Below are 21066 nucleotides of genomic sequence, written 5' to 3'. Positions count from 1 at the left end.
ACAAGAGCATGGACAGAATATGTTCTTATGATCTTCATAGTTCATACTACAAATGTATTGACAGAAATTGTTCTAGAACTGTGGAAAGACATAGTCATATTTTGTATTAAACTAGAAAAAAAAATTAATAATCAGATCAGATTCTTTTACTAATTAGAGATTTTGACTTTCTCCCCTCAATTTAGTCAACTGAGCAATGCAACCTATGAGCCAATTTGACTACTTCGTCTAGCACCTGGCTCGTCTGGTATATATGAATATATGATGATTGTGATATATGATCAAATGTATAGATTATTCAGAACATGATGATTGATTTGTGGTCTATAGAAAATCATTCATGAATATATTACCAGAAGGAATGCTATCAGTATTCCGAGACAGCGTTTTCTTATGGCTGTAAGTTCTTAACAAAATATTTCTCTGGTGATGACTAGACGTACCAGTTATATTTCGAGATTACATTATCTTGTATATAGCGTGTGTGTACAAGATAAATTATATAGAGTGTACATTCCATTTGATATGATGCGTAAAAGAAACTTAAATTACTCGACATTGTGTATTCGCTTGTTGTAATCCAGTAAGGATTTTACTTGTATTAGAGCATCTCCAATGGAGTGTGTAAATCTACACCTCTACATATGCTTCATGTAGGCGTCACTAGGATTTTACACTCTTATTTCTAAAATAATAAATATACACCTCATGGCTCTTCCAATGGTGGTGTGGAAATAAAGAGTAAAACGACAGACGTTAACCGTCGCAAGTTTGCAAAAGAAAATTTTAAGAGGAAAACGCATGTCACTTTAACTCACGTCCGTATTCTAGAAATCTGAAAACAAGAGTAGCGACGGTCATGGGCCGTCGCAAATGAAATATTTTAAGTACCCACGCCTGTTGAAGTGACGTCCGAATTTTAAAAACCCACCCACGACATTTAAAGCTACGTCCGTGTTTCTTATTAACTAATAATTTGGGAGGGGAATTTCCACCAAATTTTAACAACTAATAGCTATTGTATACGGTTTACACCCTCCATTGGAAAGGGTTTTTTCAAAGTAGGGGTGTAAATTTCACACATTATACGCTTTACACCTTCCATTGGAGATGCCCTTAGAAATTAGGGTTATACTAGACATACCAATTAGGATTACCCCAAAATAACTGAAATTAGGATTTTCTCTCCAAATTGACCAGTCAACTAATTTTTCCGTCCTTTGATTAGTCAAAACACATGGAAAAAAAACACACATGAAATTAGGGGTGTGTATGGGTACCCAATTACCCAAACCCGAACCGGAACTGGAACAATTTATAGCGGGTCTGGGTCCTAAAATGTTAGACCCATTTAAAGTGGGTCTTCAAGAATCGACCCGATAAAGAACTGAAACCGTTAGAATCGAATAGTAAAAAACCGATGGGTACCCGAACCGAAACCGAAACCGATTAGTTTGATTTTGATATATAGAATTTAATATTATATTACACTAAATAAAAACAAACCCAAACATTATTATTATATATAGTCTATATTTGTTAGGTGTAAAATTTACTAAATATATATAACATTTAGCATAATAGTGAATGTGTGTTATTAAATGTATCTTTTATAATATTACATTAAATATATCTATTATAAATATTAATAATAATGTTTACGTGTCTACGTCTATACGTATAGTCCTATACTATGAATTAACTTATGCACTATCTATATTAACTAATGCATGAACGTGTACGTGCTTGATATATTACATGTATATATATATTAGATAACGAATACGTGCAATGTTAACTAACAATTGTGATATATGTGGTATTTATTCTATATATGACGCATTACGTATAGTATAATATACATATGTTCGATTTAAAATATACACATACATATAATGTATGAGAATGTATTTAAAATTTTTAGATAACTTTCAAATATTATTATTGAATTTAGGACCATTACTTCTTATGAGAGGACAAAAATATCGATGACAAGTGTTATAGTCACCGTAAACCAATTTTTATATCGGTTATATAACTAAAAAAAATAATTTTAGCAATAAAAATATATAACCCGATAAGAAACCGAAACCGGAACCGTAACCGACTTAATTAATGGGTATGGGTCTGGGTTTTCAAAATATAAAAAACCAAAAGAACCGAACCCGATAGGAACCGCTAAAAATAGACCCAGAACCGAAACCGATAAGAACCGACCCATGAACACCCCTACATGAAATGATATTAATACCCTTTTACTCTCTAATATTTTTTTTTTTTTGTTTTTTTATTATTCTGTGGCTCCACAAAACAAAAAAAAATGTCCTCAATTTATTTTAATAAGTGAATAAAAAATAAAATGGGGACCAGTCAAAGCATATGAAATGGGGTGATCTTGGACACACCCATAAAAACACTCCCGTACCCCAACTTTGAAATAAATAAATAAAATTATTTAAGACACATTTAGATTCCTAAATTATCCTTTCTTTTATTAAGTATATCCAAGCAAGTGTTTATTTTTCCAGCAAACACAAACCCTTCGCACTTATTTTCCTTTTTTTTCTGTCACTTTTTTTCGCCCTTACGAAAAGGAATTAGAAAGGGTAAAATTGTAGAATTTGGGAAAACAAAGAAGTCTTCCTTGTCCTTCACTTATCAGCCATTAATGCATTTTTTTCCTTTCTCATTTTTTGCTTGAGAAATTTCCAATTTGATATATTTCTACTAAACTCTTTTAACCCTTCTACAATTATAAAGAAGAAGTAATTGCAATAAAATAAAAATCGAAATTGAACCAATTTATAGAAAAGGAAAAAAGACAATTTGTTTTTGGACATTCTTTTACCTTTATTAGAAGTTCTATTATAGTGCGATTGTCTTTAAAGTAACACTATAACACAAAGATTCTTCAAGGTCGCCCTTCTAGAGTATTACTTTCACATTTTTTTATTCGTTGTTTCCTTTTAGAATAAGTTTTTTTTGTTTTTTCTCTTTCTTTACCCCTATTGGAAATACGCCAAATTAATTTGGGAGATATTAAATAGATTGAAGCGGTTATTGGGGTATAGCAAAAAGTTAGTTAGTCATGGGGTACGGGAATATTTTTATGGGTGTGTCCAAGATCACCCTATGAAATGACATTAATATCTTTGTACTTTCCAATATTTATTTATTTTTTATTATTCTATGGGCCCCACAAAACTAAAAAAAACAAACAAAAAAATGTCCTAAATTTATTTTAATAAATGAATAAAAAATAAAATAGAGAATTAGTGTTGGTAAGGGGTGATCTTGGACACACCCATAAAAATACTCCCGTACCCCAATTTTGAAATAAATAAATAAAATGATTTAAGACACATTTAGGTTCCTAAATTATCTTTTCTTTTATTAAGTATATCCAAATAAGTGTTTATCCTTCTAGCAAACACAAACCCTTAGCACTTATTTTCCTTTTTTTTCTGTCACATTTTTTCGCCCTTACGAAAAGGAATTAGAAAGAGTAAAATTGTAGAATTTGGGAAAACAAAGAAGTCTTCCTCCTCCTTCACTTATCAGCCATTAATGCATTTTTTTCCTTTCTCATTTTTCGCTTGAGAAATTTCCAATTGGATATATTTCTATTAAACTCCTTTAACCCTTCTACAATTATAAAGAAGAAATAATTGCAATAAAAAAAAAATCGAAATTGAAGCAATTTATAGAAAAGGAAAAAGACAATTTGTTTTTTGGGCATTCTTTTACCTTTATTAGAAGTTCTATTATAGTGCAGTGTGCTGCAGTAACACTGTAACACAAAGATTCTTCAAGGTCGTCTTTCCAGAGTATTACTTTCACATTTTTTTATTTGTTGTTTCTTTTTAGAATAAGTTTTTGTTTTTTTCTTTCTTTACCCCTATTGGAAATATGCCAAATTAATTTGGGAGATATTAAATGGATTGAAGCGGTTATTGGGGTATGACAAAAACTTAGTTAGTCATGGGGTACGGAGTATTTTTATAGGTGTGTCCAAGATCACCCTTTGTAAGACTCATATTTTTTTAGAAAAATTATTATTTTTTATTTGTGAGATGTAAGTATTATCGAAGTATAAAGGTTTTTTTTTGTGGAGGGCCACAGAATAATAAAAAGAAAAAAACTAAATAGAGATAAGTAAAAGAGTATTAATGTCATTTCATGTGTTTTTTTTCTTTTTTTTCATATGTTTTGACTGGTCAAAAAACAGAAAAGTTAGTTTACTATCAATTTGGAGAAAAATCATAATCTCAATTATCAATTTGGAGAAAAATCATAATAATTCATTTAATTGGCAATTTGGGGGAAAAAAATTATTATCGTATTTCCGAGTCAATTATTTATGGCGGAACTTTTTTTTGGATAATTCATTTGAATGTTGTTAGTTTTCTGGTAACATCAGTAAGGAGATGTCAACCGTATAACCCATCCAAAATTATTATCGTGATTTCAACCAGTACAAATTAGATAGTATTAGGAATCAGTTATGGCTTCGGAAATCTTTTGACTTGGTACCTAGGTTGTGTCAATTTGAATGTTGTTAATTTTTCATAAATCCACATCAGTAAGGTTTTATGCAAGGCCCAAAATTGAACCGCGAAAATGCATCCAATACAGGCATGCAAGTTTTTTGATGACAAAAAAAGTCAATATCGGATATCTCCAGCCTCAAATCTCGCCGATTAGTTTTCGAGATATTAAATTATTAAAATCAGTTATATTGACTTCGTACCTAGGTTGTGTCATGATTCATGGCTAAATGTTTCCATGTAATTTTCTAGCAATCCAAGTACACCTGTGGTTTTATGTATACATAAATGCTGAAACAGATGCTATCACACAGAGGGATACAGTAACGGAGAGATTTATGAACAATGGCAATATTACTCTTCCTTTCTAAACTTATACCACGAACCCATTAATAAATGATGTTTCGATAACAAACAGTATAAACTAAATGCATAATGTAACCATACTTGGAGACTCTTTTTCCAAAAATATTCTGATTTAACATGGAAGGCAGTGCCTTAAACTGAAAAAGACTGGTAAGAGATCCTCTATGTATACTCTTCAGTGCAGTTCAGGAGCTATCAAAATTAGAAGTCATTGTCCCTTGACCGTTGATGACCATACTTCCTGCAAGCCACTGACAAATAACTGATTTCTAGCGTTGATGCCTTCTTCGCACGACTCCATGAAGGAGCCTTCATCGTCCTCGTGACAAACTGATTCGTTCAACATAGCTCCTATCAGCTACAGAGTTTCATATACCTATCATGTATTCTGTTTCTCGAATAGCATTGCTAGTACAAACATGCATCTCCTTACTATTTTACAAAGCCGGACTACAACAGGCAGCAGCCATTTTATTCTTCAGCTCTCAAAACATTCAACCCCAACAAAATGTGGTTGGGTGTGAATAGTATAAAAAAAATTCAAACAACAAACAGAACAGTTTCTTAGACTCACAATCTTCCTTTTGGTGGTTAGCTGCAATCAAACCTCTGAGCTCAAAGGTTGAACTCATATATACCATCAAAATGTGCTATACAACACACGATGACAATATCAATATTCACTGGGATTGCAATTTCCATCCCCGCTCAGTAATTGCTTCTCGTACCCTGCCAGCTGCTTCTGCAGTGTCATTAAGAGGTGGGTAACTCCAGCTCTCCGACATCTGAAATTTCAGAAGGAACATAGAGAATTGTGAGAAACAATTCCTACAAAGGAACTCAAACACTTTCCACGGGTGAGAGAAAAAATGAGCTGTTTCCACACACTATTATCTGAGATGCAGATAATCATCAGGTCCGGCGATCACATCTTTCTCTCAGAGGAGAAATGTTAATTAACAATTTTTGCATGCCCACGGAACAAGAGCTACACATTATAGAAGCAGAACTTATGAATTGGCAACTTACATCCTCTTTACCAGTGAATGGCCTAGTCAAACCTCGTTCCTGTAGGGACTTGTGAAAGTCCAAGAACTTCCATGTACATCGTTCAGCTCCAATAACATAAACAGGCTTCCTGCAAGACCAGTAAAATATGTCAAAATAGGACTCCTGATTATCCGTCAATCACAAATGTAAATCTTTCCGAACAATACCCTGTGCTGCAAGCCTCACTCAACATACTAACTGAATCTGCAGTAATGACAAAAGCATCGGCCCAAGCAAGATATCCCATGTGTGGATTTGGTTCTACAAAAATAATAATAATAATAATAACAAAACATAGACATTATTAGAAGTGAACAACTAAAAAAATTGAAGAAAGATGTTCACAACCTTCATGGGTCCAAATCTAATATTCAATTAAATCATCTGAAACTGAAATTACCTTCACCATCCCAAATGTAAACCTTTGAATGATTGCCAAGTTCTTTCAATATTATGTCAGATACCTGTTTAAAGCCCAAATTTTATAGTTGGTAAGTACCCGTTCAGCGAGATGAACATTAAGGCTGTGTTTGAAGCGATATATTTCAACTTCAGGAAGTTCCCTTGGTTTCTTTAGACTTGGGCTGTGTTAATCTCTACCAATTTTAAAGCTACACTTGATGCACTTTGCAATCTCTCAACTCTTTAAGCTCCTTAATCCTGAGAGTTCAACTTGCCACCTACGCAGCAATGAGTTACAAATCCTGATTTTGTGGAATTGGATGGCATATTTCACCCACTATTACAGATTACCTAACTCTTGAATTTGTGGATTCACTGGATTGTACAGGAGAAAGGAATCAACTACTTGAAATTGGAAATTCCGGTTTCAAACACACCCTAAAGCTTTTTCCTATTAGTAAGAACGTAAAAGCTAGAAGCAATCGTACCTTATGAGGAGTCCTCCTAGAGAAAGAGATTCTCAAGCTTCCACAGCTTGCAAGAACATTCTGCAAGGAGCCCGTCAATTGCTTCACAAGGTCAGCTCCATAGCGACAGTGTCCTGTAGTCATAGATTGAATAATGCTAAGTGTTGTAATAGCTATGCAGGGGTCACTTATATAATTATAAATATCATACTGTGACAGTAAAATTGTGGATTCTAGATCAGAACTGTCACTAATATTTGAAAAACAAAGATATAAAGGGATTTTTAGAAGTATGTTTAATTGCTAGTGTGATGTTTTTTTTTTTTCTCATTTGTGTGTTCTTGTTTAATTATTTTGCAGGGCAATTACAAGGAAGAACTTGTGATTCCCCTTCTTCAATTTGTAGGTTTTGACTTTCAAGTCTGGTTGTCGTGCCATTAGTGGCTCACAAGCAACCAATTTGTGATTCCTCAGTGTCACATTCGTATCCTTCATTGCACGCTAGTGCATCAATATAGAATAAGCGCAAAGCACAAAGCACAAACTAATTAACCAATTAAGTACTTAACAATTAAGCCATTTTGCACAACAGTACTGGGGGGGATGCAAACAGGATTCAAGGAAGTAAATAAGAGAGAAAAAAATATTAATACCAACTATTTTACATCAGAAAGGAGATACATCATTGTACATAAAAACATCCCACAGAAGCCCACATAAAACCCAACCAGATGCATAAATGGCATATTGATATGGTAAATATAGAAAAAATCGTGAACCAAAAAACATAATTACTTGTAGGCCCTCCTATGTTGACCACAACCAAGGGCTTTGGCAGAGGTGCCAACTCATCATGCCAAGCAGTAGCAGCAGTCCGAAGAGCAGCAGCATCAGCCTGATGTAGAGCCCCCACAGTCAACACCTGGAATTCAACAAACAACCATCTAAGGGGATATAAAATCAAAATTTATTCAGGATTCCTAGCAATATAATAAGCGTTGATGTGATAAATTTATACACAAATAATCTCAAATGTAAAATAAAGTTGACAAGAAAAAACATACCACGTGACTATCAGGTGGTTCACAAGGAGTTATCCACCTCCGGAGAAACCGGGGGATCTGTGCCTGTGCTTGAGGGGTCAAAGGATAGTAATCATGTTTAGGTGCAATCACAAGGTCAAATCTGTTCAGATGGGACCTCGGATGTTGAATCTGAAACCACAAGGTAAAAAAGGTCAAGCAAATATCTATACTGCATTCAAAGCAATTATTAAATATAACTGCTGTCAAATACTACATATTCACAGATAATAACTGCTGTCACAAGGTTGATTCAGATTCCAAGCAAAAATATAACTGGAAACAACCCAATATATAATTTTTCAGTTTCCTACTGCAAATTGATATGAGATCAATTTGGTCAGTTTAGCTCCAATTATGTCTCAAGGTCCGCTATATTTCATTAAAACAAGGTATAAAATTTTGATCCTGTGAACAAAATCACAAAATGATAGGATCATCCATTAATAATCTCTTGACCAAATTTTCCAAAATCCAAGTAGAACTCAATCAGATATGACTCGTGGAAGGATTTTACTTTGTTAGTCAGTCTTAGAAACCTCAAATAGAATAGTGGTCCATTCTTCAAAGCTAGAGAGGTTGGTTGTAACTGATCCTGATGTTTGTCATTTCTTCGGGCCTATATGTGAATACATTAGGTTTGTCACTGAATGAATTTTGAGCTCAATCTATTATGGGCATCAAATGACTTTTTCTGATTCAATCCAAAGCATTTTGCATATTTTAGCAGAAAGACAATATGTGTAACTTTTCAGTTACCGAGTCTTCTCAATTTTAACTTGCCAGGTCTTTTCAACCTACTTATCAAGGAAGAGAAAAATATATGAGAAAGTCTTGCCAAGGACATCGACAACTTTTGTACTGTATCTGCATGCAGTGGTACTGGCTCCCATCAATTTTAGTTAAACTTGGTTCAGATGTAAACCAAAATATACATAACTGATACCATCAGATACTATATCTCTTATGGTAAAATTATACTCAGAAGTGGGATAAATTTTACAACATACAAGTTCCTAGAGGCTGCCAGATAAGCAGATATGGTCGATTGATATGTCTAGATGCATAGAACATAATAAATAATGACAAAAGAGTGGTTGTACCACTTCAAATTAGCTACATGCTCAATAAAAATGCCCAATGTTTTGTTTTGTTGGTGAGATAATCACTCACCATGTATTGGAGCAGTGAGCACATGATGAGTGGACCTAGGGGGTACCAACCTAGTCGGGATATCCTGGGATCATATAGATGCTAAAACTACACCTCTACTTTGTGTGTATATTTATTATCCCCAGCAAGAGACACAACTCAGACACAGCAAACCGCAAACAAAAAAAAACAGACTCAGATATCTGAATAATCATTTTGGAAACTTTCGACAACGGAGCATGCATAACAATATAAAAATCTAACTCCCAATAACTAACCTGAACCACAAAAACATTTTCCGGCGCTAATCGTTTAATGGAGCTGGCTACAGAGATCGTATCCCGACCAGATGCAACAACTAATAAAGGGCCAGCCCTGGGAGAAAATCGTATTAGTTGTTATAGGTAGAGTATTTGATTTTACTTAGGAAATACATCATATCTACATAAATTGATTTAGAAATTAGAGAGAGAGTAAATTAATATAATAAAAGCTAAAAAAGTAGAGAGCAATTAGGAGCTAGGTGACCCCAACCTGCAATAGATTAATAGATTAATAGAACCATAATCCTTATATAAGATTTGCTGAAGGCTCCTTCACATGCAATATCTCAAGAGATCAAGGGCTCATCACCATTTACATTTAAAACATCTAGTCAAGATCAAAAGGCATCATACTGGAATACAATCAGATATGGGGCTTAATTCATGTCTTTTACTGTTGGAAGTTTGTTATTATTATATAATAATATGTAATCTCTAATAAAACATATTAAAAGAAATGGTGTTTTTCCAGGCATCTTAATGAACCTAAGACACTCCAAACAGGTCACATCCCTTAATAAACTCACAATCGGCCATCACACCTTCTTAAATCACATTGCATCCTTAGTGAGATAGTAAGCGTGACATAACAGCCAAACGCTTTAGGTATGCAAGGTGATATTACAACCTTGTATGCTACCAATCAAAATGACAATAAACCATTAAAAAAAGAAGACATGTGTATACAGGTAATGAGGTAACTAGAACTAAGTTTATTTTTACTGTATAATCATCAAGAAAATGAAAGTGCAGAGATATTGACATTGATTTAAAAGCACACATACTTTTCAAAAGTGTCACGAGCCATTCTTGCAATCTGCTTTGCATCAGCTTCCAAAAGAGCTGACAAGCCTGCACCAGAAGCATTTTGAAAAGGAAGAGGCACCAACTTATTCTTCCCGACTGCAAATGGAAATCGTGAATCACCATATATACGCCTCAGGATGTAATATAACTTGTTGTGTAGAGAGAGTGGGAGCCAATGAAGCCACTCATTAATTCCTCCCCTTGGCCTGGTAACACGCTGCATACAGAAAATGGTCAACTCATTTGCAACCCGACAAGAATTGGAATAAAAAATGATGATTACTACTTACATAGAATGATTGATGATTGGAAAGGCCGAGAGCACGAACTAAACCAATACTTTGATTTTCAGCACCTGAAAAACCGTTACCAATTATAACAGCTCTTCTAATCACACTATATATTCCACCTTCGAATATCTCCGGCATCCCTATTGATGACGCACTTGCTGGCTCTGGAAGCCTTATTGGCCTCATTATTATTTACTACTTATTATTTCAACCTACCAATAAACCTTAATTATTATTAAAACAAAATCCCCCTTCTTTCTTTCTTTCAATTAAATTATTTAATAATAAGTTTTTGTAATTGAAATCGGTTTTGAGCTGAACTAAAAACAGTTTTTTTTTTTTATTAGTTTTGGGCTTTTTACTAGTTTTGGGCTCATAGACTTTTTTAATTAGTTTTGGACTTTTAGTGCGGATTGGAGGAGACTCATTCCATTGGCAAACAATAATTCTTCTGTGTTTCAAGAGCAACTTTGATGACAACCATTACATAAAAAGTTTAACTGCACGGCTACACAGTTTCTACTTAAGTTTGCCAATTTCCAACCATTACATTTTGTAAGAATATGAAGCCTAGCAGGATTAGAAGCATGCCCAAACAAAGAGAGGCTCAATACAGCAAGCTCTCTAAGAGACAATTTGGAAGGGAGGAACCCTTGCCAGTAATACGGATCAAATTCAAAGAACCTTCTTGTCCCTTTTAAGTAGAGTCTACATACCAAAAGAATACTACTCCCTTGTTTCTTTGAAGAAGAGGGCAGAAAGAGTTTAATTGTATATATTATATTGTACAAGGTAGTTTTTTGTTGTATTAAACCGTACAATAGTTCTTTACTTCAATGTCAAAATAGGTTCTTGAAAATCCAGATCCTAGACTCACTTCAATAGTGATGTCCGTTGTCTACCATCTGGGAATGATAATAGAACAATAGGCTTAGAGGATCTAAAATATGGCACATCACATATGAAATGGCCCTTCCTCTCCAACTGAAGTATCTCCCCGCGCTGCAAATTGTGCATGTTGGAATCTCCAAGGGCGAGGGTCTCCTTCTTCGTACTAGGATTCAGCACATCGAGGAAATCCTCTCCTTCTTCAAGCTGCAATATATGCCAATAAAAGTAGAAAAGTTAGTAAAATTTTTGACAGACCTTGAACGAAGAAGAGATAGAAACAGAGGATGCACCTTTTTTTTGGTTATTAAGTAATCAAAGCCAACCAACAAGAGCTTAACCAACTCATCTGTTTCAGGTAGCCATGTAAGCTTCCATTTTGTTGTCTTAACAGAGCCCTCCGGGTGCAAAACTCCTGTCAACTGTGTGACAGTTCCATCATTGTCCTTCCCGATTTCATTGATTACAGCATTTCCCCAATCCATCAACGTAATTTACTCGCTGACTGAGATAGCAGACCCATCAGCATAATCTAACCATATTCTTTTTGTGTACTGTGAGGGAGTGATATTCTCCTTCAGGAATATCAAGCACGTGCTCAGTATGGTGGAAATACCACACCGACCTTTGACTTACTTCTCCGACCTACGTCACCAGGTCGCGTCCACAAGCTACGAGGTCGCTCTAGAACAGTTCGTATCACTACGAAGATCATTCCATATCATGACTCAGCCTACCTTCTAGAACCAATCATGACTAAGGATGCACGTACACAAATCAAAATCCGCCCGACTACTGACTAACCCCTGCCGCCGACTACTTAAGCTACTAACCCCTAACCCTACTAATCCCCATCATTCTTTGCGGACCTACTAGCCGCAGTTCTCACACAACTCCACAATCTTTACCCTACATTTGTGCTGATATTTCCACGTGTTGGGTGAAGATTCACTTTCATCACCTATAAATACTTTCCATATGAACTACGCCGGACCTGATTCTTCTCTCCCCGAATCGAGAGTAAAATCGTTAGGCGGCGGTTAAATCAAACAAACTTCGGTCTTTCCCACCTTCAATCCCATTCTCCTTCTTACCTTGTATATAAAGGTGAACTAAAACGCTCATTTACATTGATACCGTCTGTGGTCTCGATTTTTTGAGAAACCACTTCACAACTCTTTAAACCAAAAAGAACCATACTGAAGCCCACAAAGCATGGCAAACCTCGAAGCTCAAATCCAGAGTTTAGCAGGTCAGCTAGGAACGATGAATGAGCAAATCACCACCTTTCGGCGTGGGAGAACGTCATACTTTCAGACACGCATGAAAATCCACTTCCTACCTTAGCAGAAGACGGCATCAACGAAGTTAATCAACAGATTAACGAACTATCACAACGGATCGACCAAAGTGCTGTCAAGAAAAACGCCACCCAGATCGTCCAAAAAATATTGAAGATATACCGCACGTCCCTGTTTACTGTGAGATACTGAGTAGAGGTTCTCCTCCAGATTTCATCCAACCACGTTTTTCGATGTATGATGGCAGCGTGTGTCCTGGTCAGCACGTAGCTCACTACATTCAAAGCCTGGCACTCTATAGTGTACCGGAATTTGATCATCTTCATTGTCGTCTATTTCCCGCTAGTCTCAAAGATGGCACACTCGATTGGTTCTTTTCACTCGAGCCAGACTCGATAAAGACCTTCGAGCAACTCACGATCTGTTTGCTAGTCAGTACGTCCACAATAGATGTAAGAAAGATGATCTTGATTTACTCTTCCAACTATCATTTGGCGAAGATGAAACCATTCGCCAGTTCCTAGGTCGGTTCAAAGCTGAATTGTTGTGCATGGAGAGCGGTCTCAAAGAGTCCTTTGCCACACTGGCATTCTCTAACGCATGTCGAGTCTTGCAACAATACGCACCTCTCCAGTCGTCATCGATGAAAGAGCATCCCAGAACTTTCCGAGCTATACGCTCGGGTAGACAAGTACATTAAGCTACAAGAAAGCCTGAGACGTCACGGCCTAATAGAAGACCAGGAAGTAGCAGCGATCTCCGACGACACCTCACCTACCACAAAGCGGTCCAGACCGCATGAACAGAAGTCGGGGAACATAACAAATAACAACTGCAAGTTCGCTGTCCTCACTCAATCTCCCAATTACATATTGGAAAAGATCAAGCGAGCTGCATACTACCGACCTGAGGTGCGGCAACCAGCAGATCGACCTGACAAGCCTTACTGCGCTTTTCACCAAGCAAAATGTCATGAGACCGATGCATGCTGGGGGCTAAAGCATTACCTTCAAGACCTCATCGAAGCAGGGCATATCAAACAGTACACCAACATCGCCGATGGCGACCTGCGCCGTAAACTTATGGCTCGCAGGGTGCGTAGTAGAACTCCACCCCGCCATGATCGCCACAATGCTCAAGCTCGCTCCCACAGTAGAGGACGTCCCATAGATCGTTCACGCCATGAGCGAATGTCAACACTCATCAGATCACGACAATGACAAAACTATTCATATGATCACGTTCCCAGATGATTCGCAACATCATCCAGAGAGAAAAGAAGGCGCGTTGGCGCCCTTCAAGAAGTTTACCATTTCTCTTCCCAGTCGCTTTTCCCACAGCTCACGCCGCACATGGGTGATATCACTTTTACCGAGGCCGACCTCAACAAGGTTTGCCTCCCGCACAATGACTCACTAATAGTCCATGTCAAAATCAGCGACTAGACAGTTAAGCGTGTTCTGATAGACCCTGGTAGTTCGTGTGACATTTTGTTCTACCATACCGTCTAAGAGATGAACCTGCCCAAGTCAGTTTTCATTAGTCCAATCGCCCCCCTCTACGGGTTTAATGGCTCCAGAGCCGACCCAATAGGTGATATCATACTCTAAGTCTCAGTGGGATCTAGAGAGGACAAAGTCAGCTTCAATACGTGTTTCAGCGTCCTGGACATCAAGTCGTCCTACAACGCCATCCTAGGACGGCGTTGGATCCATCAAATGCAGGTTATACCATCAACACTGCATCAAGTTCTCCGCTTTCCAGGCCCTAGGGGCATGATGGAGCTTCGAAGCAACCAACTCGAGGCCTATCATTGTAACCAAATCCTCTCAACGAACAAGACTGTTGACTCACTTGTTAGCACTCGGAACGAGCCCACCAGCTACATAATAGACAAAGACTTGGTCACTGAAGTCAGAGCCAAAGCACCAAAACAGAACGTTGGCGGCTCTTGCAAGAAGGTTTATTCGTCTGAACAAACCCCAAAGGTCGCTACAGCAGTTGTCGATCCACCAGTCAGGACTCTAGCAGTCGCTCCGGCAGTCGATGCTCCACCTGTCAAAACCCTAGAGATTGCCCCACCACGTCTCAGACAACCAATATAGCTTTAGAAAATCACTCCAACCTCTATTGTCATGACCACAGCAGTCTCACCAGACCCTGTTGTCGTAACCACAGAAGACATTCCAGTTCCTGTGGCCACTCCCAGTAGGCTCCAGCTCGACAAAGCAACTCTAGAACGCAGTCCCCCAGAGGAGGCTCAACCACCACAAGCCACGGTACAAGCAAAAGAAAGGCAGTGAGTGAACTTAGGAACCAAAGACGATCCTAAGTTCGCCTATGTAGGGGCTAACCTTAACCCTACACTCAGGGCCCAACTTATAAACTTTTTATCCATGAATAAAGATGTTTTCGCTTGGTCGTATATTGATGTACCGGGTATATATCCTAATATTGCATGTCGTAGACTAAATGTCAACCCTAATGCTAGACCAGTTTGACAGCGACCTAGGAGACTATCACTGCAGTTTCAAAAAGCAAACAACGATGAGGTCAACAAACTCAAACAAGTCGGTTTCATTTGAAAGGTCGATTACCTCGAGTGGATCGCTAACATAGTCGCAGTTCCAAAGAAGAATGGCACAGTTCGCCTTTGTGTTGACTTCACCAATTTCAACCAAGAAACACCTAAGGACAGCTTTCCTTTACCTCGAATCGATCGACTTGTGGACCAGACCTGTGGCCACGAACTCCTATCCTTCATGGATGCATACAGTGGATACAATCAAATCCCGCTCGCTGAAGAAGACCAAGAGAAAACGTCATTCATAACCGAACAAGGAATTTACTGCTACAACGTCCTCCCGTTCGGCCTCAAGAACGCTGGAGCGACTTATCAACGACTGGTAACTGACATGTTTCAGGACATGTTGGGGGATACCATGGAAGTCTATATTGATGACATGGTCGTCAAGAGCAAGAAAGTAGGTGACCACCTCACTCACCTCGAGCAAGCGTTCTCCAGGTTACGCCGAACTCGAATGAAGTTGAATCCAGAAAAGTGCCTTTTTGGGGCGTCCTCAGGGAAATTTCTGGGGTACCAGGTATCACAGCGCGGGATCGAGGCTAACCCAGACCAAATCCGAGCGTTCTTGGACATGCCCGACCCACAGACAAAGAAGCAGATACAGAAGCTGTCAGGAATGGTTGTTGCACTCAACCGATTCATATCAAGGGTGTCGAACAAATGCCGACCGTTCCTGCAACTTCTTTAAAAAGGTGAACAGTTCTCGTGGAATGACCAGTGCCACCAAGCGATCTCCACCCTCAAAGAGTACCTGACCACACCTCCCGTCCTAGCAAAGCTAACAGATGGCGAAACGCTGGGGATTTATCTAGCAATATTAGACTTTGCTATCAGTTCGGTTCCCTTCAAGGAGGATAACAACTCAGAAAAACCGATTTACTTTACAAGTAAGACACTAACTTTAGCTGAAAAGAACTACTCTTACATTGAAAGAGCAGTACTAGCATTGTTATACTCTGCAAGAAAGTTCAGACCTTACTTTCAAGCACATTCAATCAATGTATTCACCAACCTCCCACTGAAGAAGATCATTCATAAGGAGAACAAGACAACTCGCATGGCAGTGTGGGCTGAAGAACTCGGGGAGCACCACATCAAGTTCGTCCCACACACCTCTCAGAAGGGTCAGGTCGTTGCTGATTTCCTAGCTGACTTCCCCGTCAACGACCTCAATTGGGAACCATAAACGGTTATCCCACATACAAAGAAGAATGACAAGACCGTCTGGTCTCTCTTTGTAGATGGATCTAGCAACCCCGAAGGAAGTGGAATCGGAGTTGTCCTAGTATCCCCAGATGGAGCAATGATGGAGAAATCAGTTTGCATCGACTTTGCGACCTCCAATAACGAGGCAAAGTACGAGGCATTAATCATGGGGTTTAGAATGGCGCTACAGCTCGGTGTACAAGAACTTCAAGTCTTTAGGTACTCGTAACTGGTCGTTCGCCAGATTGCTAAAGAGTACACTACCTATGAAGGTAACCTTTTTAAATACCTTCAAGTTGTTTATCAGTTACTTCCTTCCTTCAAGAAAGCCACGATACACCATTTTTTACGTGACAAAAATTGTCACGCAGACAGTTTAGCTTACCTGGCTACCCAAACACCGAACTGCGCCCATAGGCAACTCATTGAAGTACTTAACCGACCTGCTTACCAAGTTGAACACGTCTTAGAAGTCAACGACCTGTGCCCACTCTCTGAGGATCAGATGAGTCCAACATGGATGCAGCCCATTGTCGAGTACATCCAGCACAATACACTCCCAGAAGAGTGTGCCAAAGCCAGACAAATCCCATATCTGGCTCGCCGTTATTGCCTGGTCCATAACAAGTTATTCCGAAAATCTACTGGCGGGCCTCTCTTGAGGTGTATAAGCCCAGAACAAGGTCAATTAATTTTTACAGAAATTCATGAGGGAGAGTGTGGAAACTATGCTGGAGGTCGCTCTTTGGCCCACAAAGCGATCTCCCAAGGATACTTTTGGCCTCAAATACAGATCGATGCTAAAGCATATGTACTCAAGTGCATCAAATGCCAGACTTTTGGCCACAACATCATACAACCAGCTCGCGAGTTGATCAACATCGCGAGCCCTTGGCCATTTCACATGTGGGGCATGGACATCATGGGACCGTTCATCCCATAAAAAAGTACCGATTTTCGGTTCGTCTTAGTTGTAACTAATTACGTCACTAAGTGGGTCGAAGCAATTCCTTTAGCTCATGTCAAGAAATCACATGTCAGAAACTTCATTTGGACTCACATCATTATCAGATTTGGCTTGTCACATACATTAGTGATGGACAATGGTTCCCAATTCAAGGGAAAGACAGTCAAAGAGTTTCTGGCCAAGTGGAAGATCGTCCATGCATTCTCCACTCCTCAGTACGCTCAAAGCAATGGCCAAGCAGAGGCTAGCAACAAAGCAATCTTAGAAAATTTAAAGAAAAAGATTGAAAAGAACAAGAGTCAATGGCCAAATCAGCTAGAGAACATTCTGTGGGCTCATCGTATCACAACTCTCTCCAACACAGGCGAGTCACCATTCTCCTTATGCTATGGCACATAAGTCGTTATTCCCACCGAACTGACAGTTACTACGACTTGCTCAGAACTCGTCGAATCTGGACATAATGACTCCGTCCTAACTCGCGAGGTCGACTTGCCGGAAGAACGTCGTGACCTAGCAGCCATCCGAGTGGCATCTTACCAGAAAACTCTAAAGAAGTCCTACAACAAGTGAGTACATCCTCGATCTTTTCAACCTGGTGATTTAGTTCTGAAAAAGACCCAAGATGACTCCAAGCTAGCACCAACATGAGAATAACCGTACATAGTAGAACGAGTTGTTGGCAACGGAGCGTACTGGATCAAGACCCAAGAGGGGAAATCATTGTCACGCCCTTGGAATACTTATTTGTTAAAGAAATTTTATCAATAAAAATGCATTATTGTATATTCCATGGTTTTTATTTTTTCAGGTTTAGGTTACTTGTGTTTGTATTGCAACCTCCTCCATTCTATCTCATCAACCAGTATTCGCACACTTCTAACACTCTCAGCAGTTTCAACGCTCTCAGTGAGCAATACGCTTTCATAAGCTTACACGCTCTCCGTGAGCAGAACGCTCTCTTGAGCTAACAAGCTCCACAGCCTCTCCAAGTCTCACTAGTTGAGGACCTATATTTCTAGGATCAACTCAGTGAGAATGCTCTCAGTGAGCCATACGCTTTCATAAGCTAACACGCTCTCCGTGAGCAGAATGCTCTCTTGAGCTAACAGGCTCCACAGCCTCTCCAAGTCTCACTAGTTGAGGACCTATATTTCTAGGATCAACTCAGTGAGAACGCTCTCAGTGAGCCATACGTTTTTATAAGCTAACACACTCTCTGCGAGCAACACGCGCTCTTGAGCTAACAGGCTCCACAGTCTCTCCAAGTCTCACTAGTTGAGGACCTATATTTCTAGAATTAACTCAGTGAGAACGCTCTTAGTGAACCATGCGCTTTCATAAGCTAAGACGTTCTCCGCGAGCAACACGCTCTCTTGAGCTAACAGGCTCCACAGCCTCTCCAAGTCTCACTAGTTGAGGACCTATATTTCTATGATCAACTCAGTAAGGGACGCCTCGGTTGGTCGTGCGGCTTTCATAAGCTAACAAAGCTCTCAAAGAAACCCTACGTCATATTAGGCTAGCACGTTCACCCAAGCTACCAACCTGCCTATATTGTCCTTACTTGTGGTCTGCCCACAAAGGAGAACGTTATTTACGAGCAAAACACTTCCTTAAGCTAAGTCTCAGACTCCTTAATTAGCCACTTTACACCATAAGCGTTATAAACGAAATACTAGCTACAAGCAATCAAGCATAAGCAAAAACATGCCTTCCATATACATACATCAATTGAACTGCCTGACCAAGACCAGGAAACTAGTTTGTAAATGCACCAATCTGCTGAGTCTACCCAGGAAATCCAGACCGGTATTTCTTACAAATGTTGCAAAATATAGAACTCCCACTTTTGTGGAAACCAGCTCATTAAGTATCTGTACCAAAAGGCAAACTGCTCAGGCAAGCCTGAGAAACCAGTTCTATTGTTTAACTCTTTTACAGAGAGGACAACTAACATAACATCCAAAGATTTTTTTTCACTTACAAGAAAACAAATCCAACATCACAATCAAGCATCACCAACAACATGTTTATCGGTAGGAGCAGCACTGGTAGAAGAGATATTACGCGCATCGCGTGCTATGACAAGTGCAGCAGTTTCTTTAGCCTCACGATCTTGCTTTTCCAGTAGTTCAACGTATAGTTCCGCCAGCACAACATGATCTTCACAAGTTCGATCATATTCCTTTCTCACTTTGCATGCCACCACTTGACACTGCTTGGCATACTCAGTTACGGACGCCAGCTTTTCCCACAGGTCCACCATTGAACTAACCAACACCGCTTTCTCCTCCAGTGCGTTCTGATGTTTTTTCCTCAGGGCCATCAGCTTCTTCTTATCAGCCTCCCAAGCAGTACACATCCTTACCAGCTCAGCCGCGCCACCATCGACGTTACCAGGATGCTGCACAGCTCGCTTCAATTTATTGTACCCCGCCAAAAACTGCAAAGAGAATGCTAGCATTAATCATCATCATTCACACCACAAAACTCCAATGCAAGTAAAAAGCTCACCAAACAACAGGCCAAGTTAGTGGTCTTCAAGGTCGTCTCCAAAGTTTCATCGTCTAGCTCAGCCTTATCACCATCTAGCACCATCCCTTCCAGGAGGCAGGTCGCTATGGAGGCCAAATGGAAGCTGTAGTCAGAATGCTTGACCATGCTCTTCTTCCCCGTCTTCCCAACATAGAAAAAGTACTACCCACATCACCAAAATGCTGGGACGAACTGTCAGCCGCAGCATTGTGACCTCGCCCCAGGTTGCCATGTTCTTCCTGGTTCGGGTCACTGCCCCCTCCACGACTGGGAGACCTGAACACGATACCTCCAGGTCGCCCACATCCCTCCACCTTGGCACGCTTGCCTTTCTTAGAACCAGAATCAACAGCTTTGCACTTACCATGATTCCCATGAGGATGGGGTCTAAACTCCATCTCCTCTATCACAAGGGGAGAGGTTTCCCTCGTCCCCTCATCACCACCAGTAGCATCTCCACGTCGCCTGGCCATACTCGAGTCTACAAACGAAACTAAAAGATCATTGAACTACTACAAGAACAAAGCATTCTTATCCAATGACAAACTAAGTAAAGAAGAGCACGTACCTCAGCTGATCAATAAAGGTAAGAGCGCAAAAAATTTGGAGCAGAACAGCTTGAAGATGAAGGAGCGCAAATACCCTTGAACTTCCCCTAACAGCTGTAACGCCCGTATTTAAAATACATATTTTTCTATTTATTAATTATTTATTTATTTATTTATTTATTTAAAAATCGGCTGGATTGGATTTGGGACATGTGGGCCTGATTTTTGGGCCCGAGTCTGTATTGGGCTTGGGTTTCAAACCCAAGTATATAATCACATTGTTCTAGAGAATAGGGTTTTAGAGAATAAAAAAATAATAAAAATGGAGGCAGAACTAGAAACTCGTTTGCTGGAGGGTGGAGCGTAACGATTCGGGCTAGGAGGATTCGTGGAGCTTGGGATAAAGGTGAGTAGCTATTTTGCTATTTCACCGAATTTATAGTTTTCGTATATCGGTGTATACTGTCTAATATTTCTGTTTTTTTATACTGCTCATTGTCTTGTTTTTATTCGACGTCGTGTTTGTCTTGTTAAAACTCTAGTCA

At 39.2% G+C, this 21066-nt stretch overlaps 2 protein-coding genes across 2 annotated transcripts; both read right to left on the bottom strand.

Annotated features, from left to right (window-relative positions):
* Positions 1-4882: 4882 nt before the first annotated feature.
* Positions 4883-10806, bottom strand: ELM1 (fission ELM1-like protein (DUF1022)). The gene is made up of 10 exons (XM_086576307.1): positions 10487-10806; positions 10175-10413; positions 9345-9441; positions 7897-8046; positions 7628-7754; positions 6854-6966; positions 6364-6427; positions 6131-6224; positions 5943-6051; positions 4883-5698 (listed from the first exon to the last, which is right to left on the bottom strand). The coding sequence occupies exons 1-10, from the start codon at positions 10670-10672 to the stop codon at positions 5594-5596; spliced, it is 1284 nt and encodes a 427-aa protein (XP_086432433.1). The 5' UTR covers positions 10673-10806; the 3' UTR covers positions 4883-5593.
* Positions 10807-11223: 417 nt separating this feature from the next.
* LOC147483023 (glutamate--tRNA ligase, cytoplasmic-like) lies at positions 11224-11886 on the bottom strand. The gene is made up of 2 exons (XM_086576308.1): positions 11668-11886; positions 11224-11581 (listed from the first exon to the last, which is right to left on the bottom strand). Exons 1-2 carry the CDS (start codon positions 11857-11859, stop codon positions 11360-11362), a joined length of 414 nt encoding a protein of 137 aa, XP_086432434.1. The 5' UTR covers positions 11860-11886; the 3' UTR covers positions 11224-11359.
* Positions 11887-21066: the final 9180 nt, after the last annotated feature.

This window comes from Coptis chinensis, chromosome 8, assembly GCF_015680905.1.
Source record: "Coptis chinensis isolate HL-2020 chromosome 8, ASM1568090v1, whole genome shotgun sequence".
In the NCBI taxonomy this organism is placed as follows: domain Eukaryota; kingdom Viridiplantae; phylum Streptophyta; class Magnoliopsida; order Ranunculales; family Ranunculaceae; genus Coptis; species Coptis chinensis.
Note: the sequence above shows the minus strand (reverse complement) of the source record. Positions and strands in the feature narration are given on the sequence as shown.